The 10070-nt window shown below is 47.5% G+C and overlaps 1 protein-coding gene across 1 annotated transcript in view; it reads right to left on the bottom strand.

Annotated features, from left to right (window-relative positions):
• Positions 1 to 665: 665 nt before the first annotated feature.
• The window catches only part of pi4k2a (phosphatidylinositol 4-kinase type 2 alpha), a 52993-nt gene continuing 43588 nt past the window's right edge, over positions 666 to 10070 (bottom strand). The window contains exon 9 of the mRNA XM_085994224.1: positions 666 to 9368. Within this exon, the coding sequence (XP_085850350.1) occupies positions 9210 to 9368 (159 nt within the window). The 3' untranslated portion in view covers positions 666 to 9209. The remainder of the gene's footprint in view (positions 9369 to 10070) is intronic.

The raw sequence follows: 10070 nt of genomic DNA, 5'->3' as shown, positions 1-10070 counted from the left end.
GCGTGGTATGCTCAAGGCTGTGATCGGACAATGGATTCAATTGCATCCCTGGAATCAGATATTCCTCAACCAGTTAAATCAGTTTTTAGTGGCATTTGCTGATGGGGAGAGAATGTTGGCTATTCATCCCATTGAGCCTGCTCCACCACTTTTGTTAGGCAGGTCAGCTCCATCTTGATCATAATTCCCTGCCATTTGTCTACAACCCTCAAGACACCAAGTATCTATCTTCCCTTTAAACACATCCATCGACTTTACACCAGCGTGTGTGTTTGTGTGTGTCCCACATTCCGCTATCCTTCAGGTGAAGAGGTTTTCCTGGATTCACTTTTGATCAGTATCACTCAAGTTGTAACATTACATTCCTCAAGAACTCCCCGCTCTTCAAACAGCTCAACAGAATTACAAACTTCACCACTGCCTGGATCCACGGTTACGAGGAAACCTTCCAGATAAAGGGTGCACTGTCGCGCTTCCCCTCAAACAATCCGTTGCAACATGGCGCAATGACACTCAACATTGATGCTTTATCTGCATAGCCTTCAGTCAGCACTCTGGATTGGTGTCCCACTCACTCTTATTCTTCTCACCCACCTCCCCCCACCCCACACAAACTCCTTGTCCACTTAAAGTGGGAAATAATGTAGACAGAGGGCTGAAACAGGTCACGTTAGAAAATTTATCGAATGCTAAACAGTAGTTTGGCAGATTTATACTTGCAGAAATAGTGATCATTTGGTTCTCATTTTTATATATATATATATATATATATATATATATATTTAAATACATTCCAGAGTATACAGTGCTTTATCAGAACCGTACATTACAGATTCAGTGTCCAAGCAAAAAAATAAAGCAGTTTAAACTGGCAGAAATATTAATTGTTAACAGTTCCTCTGATGCGTTATGTAGATGGTCCAATAAAGCCTTGTAGTGTTACACTGAGGGCCCGTGCTTGGCATATCCCTGCAGATCGTTTGTTATTATGCACTTGTACTGAACACAGCAATTCGGGGCTGGGGTGAAAATTTGTCCCGCCATTCCCTTGGTACCAATACCAGGTTTTTAGACTGCCATGGTGCTGGTCACAAGCAAGTCAAGCTCCCTGCCAGGAGAGAAAAGCGAGATCGATTGGAAGGAGGAGCCAACAGATGTAAGCGCGATGGACTTGAACCAATTTTTAAACCCCTTCACCGGGGTGGGGAAAGGAGGAAGTTGGGAGGTAGAGCCCCAATCAAGAATGTTGAGGACTTTTATAATTAAGCTGAAATTTGAGCCCCTTTCCTGGACTCAGGACTGCCCGAGGAAGTGAAGAAATCACACGTGGTCCATTGGGTGGGTTAACCAAGGAGCAACACTAGTGGTCATCTAGAGGCTCCTTGCAGAACGTTTGTTATTATGCACTTGTACTTGACCATCTGTCGCAGAAGGCACACGAGGCCAGTGCCTTGCATTATCTTTCTACTTTGTAGCTTAAATGGGAAACACCTTCATTCAGAGAAACCAATTCCGTACCTCAAGGCAAAAACCAACGCTAAGACGGTACCGATACCATGATTCCCCACATTGAGTAATTAACCAGCCTAATGTTATTGCCCAGTTACTTGCATGACTTGACCTTTGACCAGTGAACTGCCAACACAAAGCTCGTGAGTTCTATGACAAAAGAAGTTGACAACTTATTTGGGAATTGGGTTGCAAATTTACTCATTTACTGCAAGGACTCTTTCTCACTACCCGCTCCATCTATTACATAAGGTGTTCAGTCACTGAAGATCACCAGACAGCACGGGTGAAATCAGTGGCAGCTTGATGCAGCTCTCCTCTCACTGGCCAAGACATCTGAATGGGGGTTTTACGACCATCACTTCCCCGGTTCGCCAGGATGGTAGAGAAAATCTCAATCCTGCCAGGGGCAGAGTGTTTACAGAGCAGATGCAATAAAATGGGCGTGAACAGAACTAAAATATTGGGCTCCACCGACGTCAGGTACCAGACAAAGTCGTGCAGACCCAGGGTCCCACGTTTAGTCCCCAGTCGGTGTAGAGTTAGCAGATTTCAAATGGGGCATTGCGCAAGAATCGATCTCAGCTCCTTCAAGGTAGGAAGAGAAAAGCTATCCGGATTTCCACTGAAGGACCCGCACTGAAAAGGACATGCGTGGACATTGGGTGAGGATAGGATAGGATTTCCTGACCCAAGGCTGATGAGCCGGTCAATAATCATCATCGGGACCGACTATGGAGGAGTCCATTCTAGGGTTGAGGGATAGTAAGGAAGAGAAAGTTAGGATAGGATAAAAAATAAGTTATCACAACCTGGGAGCATAATAGAGTTAGTATCTACCCCTCAACAAGCAGTTTGCTTTGCTGATATTGGGGCCACTAATTGAGGAGAATCGGTTTCGCATGTGGATGAGATTTGTATTTGAGGGCAAGACAGCCCGTTATAGGAGTCCACTCCTGCTTTCCCCACGATAAGGTTTGAAGCTACAAGCGCACATCAGGGGCGAGAACATAATGCCAGAAGTAATCACGGCGGAGCAGGTACAACCGGAGATTTGAGACTCACAACTCCCCGCATGCAGAGGCGAAAGTGGGGCAGAAAGGACGGGAAGTGAGTCTTAAAACATTGCGGGCGCAGCTTTTGATCAATCACGCGCCAAGTCACACCCATGGGATTAAAAACAAAATGCCGGCAATACACAGCAGGTACCTTCAGCATTTGAAGATTAAAAACTGGTTAATGTTTTGGGGAGTGCCCTCGTGTCAATACAAGTCAGGGCTCCACCATAAACTATTCTCCCCCCACCCCCCACTCCCAGGATGACGACCGACCTGCTGCTTTATTTCCAGCGATTTCTGTTTCAATTTTTGTATTTGCAAAAAAAAGTGATGGAACTTTACACCTTCCACCTTAGGGAGTTCTGGGCCCTTGCATTTGGGGGGGGGGGGGGGGGGGGGGGGAGGGTGGAAGAATGTGTGTTCTGGAGAAGGCAAGAGAAGCAAAAGACCACTAGTTAATAAAATACTTATGGTGATAGGGATTTAAATTTTAGTTAACTAAGAGCACAAGTCAAATGATCAGATTTAGCTGGTGACCTTTCCACCGGTGTGCAGAGCAAACTAAACTTCACTTCACCAGGTCCCAGTAACACAATGTTATCTACTGCAAACAAAACCCTTTAACAGCAGCTCGTGCTCCAGTGAATTGTGTTTTTAAAGATGGCTCGAATATCTTGCTCTGCAAACTCTTTTCGTAAACAGGTCACAGATCGCAAAAAAAAAACAACTGGACGCCATGCTGTGCATCAATGTGTTTGTCGGTGTGTTAACGGTTGGCAGGGAACATGCAACCAAAGTGCAAAAACACCTCAAAAGATTCGGATAGCAAATCAAATGGTGCAAAGTGATTTGCTTGGACCCCAGAATTCCACGCATCTCTGGAATCTTTTCACGCACAAGAAACCGCAGCCCTCGGGCAGCGAGTCGCTCCATGCGTGCGAATGTAGAAATGTGCACGGGATCTGTGCGGGATATTGTCCCGTACCAAATTATCCCAACAGGGATGACGTTTCAGCAGCAGAGCACGCTCGCCAATCCCCGAGGAGGTCCAGCCATACACACATACCCGCGGCTTTAAACAAAACTTTTTTTTTAATCCTTCACTTTCTCTCTACCGCAGTACAACTATTATGTCTTGCTGCAAGCTACTCAGTTAGGAGATAGAGGGAGACACAAGAGCCTGGAAAGGGAAACAGAGGTTTCTACTGGAAGGCAACATAAACTACATATTCAGACATAAGCTATATAGGTATAATAATCTTTAGACAGACTAAAGGGGGGAAAAAAGAGAGTACCTCCCTACCTAGTAAGTTGCGATGGGCGAGATAATTCACATGCGATGCTCACAAGTGAGTTACACACAAATCTGCAGGCAGAGATTTAAAACTATTACACTGGGAACAATCAGTATGCCACCTGTAAAATCTGCCACTTTAAAAATCCATTTTTCTTGCTGGTGAACTGCCCGTCAGATTCACACAGCTGCTTGTAATCTTTATTACACATTCTGCTGGGGGAGGTGAGGGGGGCCCCGGGGAACTGGGAGAAAACCCACGTGACACTGGCAGGGCGGTACACTGAACCACTCAACTCACCGAATTGCAGGCTGGTGGCATCGGCTTCAGTGAGGCCTAGCGGGGCAGACTCCTTGGTCTACACTTCACGGTGCTCCAATGCTAACAAGAAAAAGGGGATGGTGCGGGGGGGGAATAAAAGAGCATTGCAAGGGAAAAAAATCACACGAAGGGGGGGCAATATTGATGTGAATTCAACAGAACCCATAGCTTAAATTATTGTCCTTTCCTTGCTCTCCCTCTCCCCAGAAGGTACAGTTCCACCGGTACTAACCTCAAGTATCTTATCCAAATGGCCATGCTGCATCGACAAGCACCGAGTGTTGGCAGGCTATTCGACCATAGAGGGCACCACACCTGAGCTCAATGTCTGTACACTTTCCAGCAAGGGTTGCTGGGCGGTGATCGGGAGCAGGAATTCGCACAGGTTTTCTCCTTGCTAACCCAGGTCGGTTTTAAGCGCACCTCCCCAATTATCCCAGCCTTGGTTGTATTAAAACTACGCAAACGTCGCATTACAAAATTAAAATTAAAAATCACACAACTCACGTAAAGCTTTCCTAACTTTATTGTTTTCTTCCCCCCCAAAAAATGATTAAATAATGCTGTGACTTCAGCTATTGCAAGAAAAAAAAACCCATGGGGTAATCATTTAAAAATCGGTCCTAATTGGACCAGAATGCAGAATATTCCAAGTGTTTCATCGTATGCAGTCATCCCCAACACAGCAGACGTACCTTCCGACAAGCCTACCTCGAACCATTTTTACACAGAACAAACAGCAGCTACTGCAGGGCTGGGTGGGGAGGGGATCAATTTCCTGACACATCCACAACAGGACGAGTGCACGTGCCAAGCCAGTGTGTTGAACGCAACGATTCTTTCAGGGCACCTAGCCTTAAGCCGCATGTACACCAGAAGGAGGACGACATCGGGTACAAATATTCTACTCTGGGTACATTCTCTACTGTATTTGATTATGGGTCTATCGTGCAACTGTGTTCTATTCTGTGTATATTCTGTCTTCTCCCAGAGGGAGATAAAGCACAAATGATCAGCTGAAATACAATTCACAAAAGAAAAGTGTGCTGACAGACTTGAAGTTCACAATAATCCAACCATGCTGCTTTATTAAAACCTTCTGTCCACGACTGCAGCTGCGACTACAGATTCAAAATAGCATTAAAAAGGGGGCACTTATTTGCACGAGGATTTGGCCGATGCAACTGTCAAACATCTTCCACTAGGAACAAACTGGGGGCTTTGCACTGTGCATTCAACCTTTCCTTTCTTGATCATTACCCAACTCGTGCCCTAGCTTGACACATATTTTACGTGGGGTTGGGGGGGATCTTGAGATTTTTCACATTGGCTAACTAGCTCCAGTTTCCATTGAACAGAACACAGCTGAAAACAACGTCAGTCCGCTCAGTATGGCCGACACCTTGAACTTTGGGTGGTACACTTCTTGTTCGATACTAATACACCCCCTCTACCATCGGCGACAGACCTTTTACCTCCGTACAGTGCAAAAACATTCTCTCCAGACCCTACCCAGAATTCGGGTGATTGGAATCTATAACTGTACCACTGGGCGCTTTACACACATCAAGTGAATGCAGAGGAAGAATTTGAGGGGCCTATTATCTAGTGAAGTCTTGGTGATATAACCCAACTGTAGTGCAAAACAAGACCCTCACCTCGTGATTGAATGGACGATGCCTGGGTCAGCCCACGCGTGTAAAATGGCGAGAAGCCCAAGCCAAGCAAGTCAGATTTAGCAGCAAGATATTCTCCGCTTTTTAAACACGTATAAAAAAGGTGGCGTTTATTTGGATCTCTTGACATTCAAGAGACCAACACAGCCGCCCTGGTCAACTTGGCTAAATTTGCATTGCCTCCCTATTGATGCCCAGAGTAGTCACCAAGCAAGTGTCCCACTCCCCCATTCAGTTGTGAATGAGGGGCAGGCAGAATTTCCATTGCTACTCTCCGCACTCCATCTAGTCAACAGGCGGTTATTGGTGACCATGCAAGATTCAACAGTCCCCTTCCCTGTATATTTAACAAAGTTTCACAGGAAGCCCTATAATAATACATAGGGACATAACTGGACACTTACTGGTAGGAGGCACTGTGATTTATTTCCTCACTGCAGTTGTTCCATCTCTCAACCTTCTGTGCTGAGAGCAGACATCTCCCTAAATGTTACCAATGTTCCTCTTGCAGTCGGCAGCCCAGACAGGACTCATTCCCATCATGTGCTTCCCCTTTCTCTTGCTAAGGAATGCTCATCCTGGGATGTGTGTGTGGGGTGGGGGGTGGAGAGGAGGGCGGGTAGCTAGTAATTGCCTAGAAAAAAAACCTAACCTGGAGAAGTCACACTTCACAATGCTGTACTTTTTTCTTAAAGTGGCCACACGTGCTCAATGTGGAGGTTGAACACATCCGGTCAAGACAAGTTCGCCTTCCAGTCGCACGTGCACAAGTGAATAGTTTTGCTTATGTACACTGGCTGTTTGCGTTAAGCGCTCCCGCTTAACGAGTTTTAGGCTGAGCAAAGGGCAATACCCTACCCCCCCCCCCCCCCCGCGGCTGTGACTGAAGGGCTGAGCAGAGTCAAACATACTGTGCTGTCACTCCACAGCGTTGTAGATCAGTGCAGCCCCACTCCTCTAAGTTTCAATGAGCAGAGGTCGTGTCATGACCTATCAGCCACGATCGCTTGCCTTCAGCCAGCAGCCCGAGTCAACCCTGAAGCAGGTTCACCCTCAGTACAAGTTTACAAGACCACCCCGCCAAGATAATTAGGAAGCAGGTTCTGTAAAGCTGCAGGATTTCTGAAAGGAGGCACCGATGTAGGAACTGGCACCTTTTATTTTGAGGGAGGGGGTGCAAACCAGTCTGGGGTACAACGATGCATCTACTGAAACAACTGTGTTTGGTGCAGGGGTCATTTCAATATTCGTCAAGGGCCTCAATCCTGAACCACGACTTGAGGGGATCTCAGACAACATTTTTAATCCGCTCTCTCTTTCCTTCCTCAAAAATCACAGCTCCAGCCAAGAACTGAGTGAGGCGGAGGCCCACAGGTACCTTGCAGAAAGGGCAGGCCCACCTGGGTCCAGACTCCTTTGGGTTCACCAAGTGCCATGTTTACAGTAGGGCGGGGAGGGGGGGGGAAGAGTAGGCATCATCACTTTGGCCACCTCTCGGATTTCTTTCTCTCTCAAATGCAAGTCAGCCATAGTTGTTCAATCTAGCCAGGAACAGACCTGGTAATAAAGATCTAGTTTTGTACTTCATGCAACATTCGAAGGCAGGTTAGCTCTTGCATTAACCACAGGTTGTTTTTTTTTTTTTTTTAATTACACACGCAAGTTTTTTATCTCCCCTCGTAGTGGATTGGTCACTGCAGGGGTTGGAATTCCTTCATGCATTAAACAGCGCAATTTTACACAAAAGCTCTAAAAGGAAATTAAACACTGCAGTGTGCGCTAGGCATCAACAGACAGGCAGCTGCCCATTTAAGAGGGGACACAGGACCTAGGTGGGGTATGGTTGGGTTATAAATGTGCAGAATCGTGGGACACGAGTTGCTCTCTTCCCCCTCCAATTTCCCAGATGTCGGGATTTCCCCGTTTGAAAGCAAGGGCTGGGAAACTGGAGCAAAGTCGCCGGTCTGCTCAGTCTGGCACTCGGGGAACGAGAAAGTAGACGGTTAAAAAAAAACAACCGCTTCCTCTCCCATTAAAATCCTACTCCCCCTCAGCTTCTCCAACAGAAACACAACTGACTTGGATTGGAAATAGCAGAGGAGCAGGGAAGAGGAACGTGTTAGCAGCCCGAATCTGAATCAGACTCGTGGGTCACAGCAAGGCGCCATGGCTAATGCCAGGCGGAGGATGTACTGGGTAGAGGGCAGCAGCCGAGACCCTTGTGCAAAGGTTTTGCGTTAACCATTATTTTGGCATTTGTTTTTACATGCTAGTTTGGCTTCTGATTACAGTTACAGATTATTTCTTGCTCACATTCAGCCGGGCTATGTAACTTGTACGGTCATTTCACATGCATACCCTTTCCCCGACCCCCACCAACATGTGTAATGTAGAAAAATGGAAGGCTGGGGAAGGGGGAATGAGAAGCGCTCCAGCACCAGCCACGACTGCGTTATATATAGAACCGTAAATTCATGCCACAGATTCAAGGCAAAAGGCTCCAAAGTCAGTGATTTGAGAAACATTTTGGTCCAGCTGGCATTCACACCAACACAGGCTGCGCTGAGGGGGGGGGTTACATTATCTTATTCATCTTCCTCCTCTTCCCGCCCACTTCCACAGCTGAAACTTGAGGCTAGCGATATCTTCTTCCACACAGATTTTCTGCGTAAGTACAGCATAATCACTTTTGTAATTGCAGTTCTCTATATGTATTTTTTCCTCTTAAAAACACACACACACAGCGCAAAGCGGACTTGAAAGGACCATGATCGGATCGGATCACTCCAGGACCAGCACAAGCAGAGTTCACCATGAAGTGCACCCAGTTGCAATTTGAACCAAAACTGTTTTAGTGCAAAACAAAAAACCGTATTCCAGTTTCAGGGGACGGGAGGGTGGGGCAGGGTTAAGACAGACGGAGGCAGCCTGTGCCAAACACCCCGTTACGCTAGCTCAGCGCACAGCAACCGTTACCGAGTCCGGTGGTGGGAGGGGAGCCAAGCGCCCGTCTGACAGAGCGAGTGCACGAAGACGGCTGTCGGAGGGAACGGAGAAAAGAAGAAAAATAAAAAAGTGGTAGAGGGGCGGGGGGGTGCATGAATTAAGTGCAAATTATCCAGAAGAATTCCCCCTCGCGCACCGTTTCTTACTGATGTAGTGAAGTCTTGTGCAATAATCGTACAGGTAAGATAAAACACGAAGCAGGCTTCTCTCTCTCGCTCTTCAGCTCTGACACGAGCCCGCTGAGTTCTCCGCAGAGATAAAGGAGGCCCAGGGTTATCAGGCCAGTCAACCAGCAAGCTGTTCATGGGGGTGGTTTTAGCTCTCTCTATCGACGTCCAGTTATGCTACCACCATGTAAAAAATGGCTTTCTGCTCTGGAAGCTCTGCGTGTACAAGTCGCTGCTGCGATGGTGGCTCCGAGTCGTTTCCACGATGACGGGCGGGATGTGAATGAGTAACAGGGGCGACTTCCCATCCTTCAGGGCCTGTGTGAGGTTCAGGATCTTGGGATTGAGGTGGGGAGGGTGGTGAGGAGCAAAGGAGAAAACAATCATATGTTACAACGGTATCAGATCGGACACAAGACGAAAGATCAATCACAGGCCAGGTTCAGTGTCTGTTGCCTCCACACTGACAGCTCAAGGGAGAGGGAGGGAGGCAAGGGTTTTTCTCCCCTGCGCCACCCAAGGGACTAACTGTTGCTGGGGTACAGTTCCCAGGGCATCAGCAGCAGTACCTTGCCCAAGTGGTCATTTCTCCTGTGCGAGACCAGGCAGGTGAGTAGTGGAAGGCTACATGTCAACTGCTCGAGGGGAAGGGGGTTGAAGGCATCAAAGCCAAAATCGATCCAGTCCCCACTCGAAGCAGCCACTTACACAGCAAGTCCAGACCGTACGAGTGTCGTCGTGCTATTGAACTACAGAGTGCAGCAGTCAAGCTTGGCCCACCCCACCCCAACAACCTTCACCTGACGTGTGCACTTCCACCAGGATCAGTGGCACAAAATTGGAATGGTGGCTGATTTTTATACTCCCTAGTTCAGGAACTCCGAGGCCAGGTGTAGTACCCCCATTCCCCCCCCGCACCCCCCCCACCAGGGACAGCCCACTGTGCAGACCAGATACACATTCGGCTGCTTGCCGGCTGGTCTGTGTGGCATTGGCAGCATTTTGAATCCAAAGAAAATAATTCCTATTTCAGTTCCA

This window comes from Somniosus microcephalus, chromosome 8, assembly GCF_052327205.1.
Source record: "Somniosus microcephalus isolate GS21.2 chromosome 8, FLI_Smic_1.0, whole genome shotgun sequence".
Lineage (NCBI taxonomy): Eukaryota > Metazoa > Chordata > Chondrichthyes > Squaliformes > Somniosidae > Somniosus > Somniosus microcephalus.
This window is presented reverse-complemented; position numbering and strand designations above follow the sequence as displayed.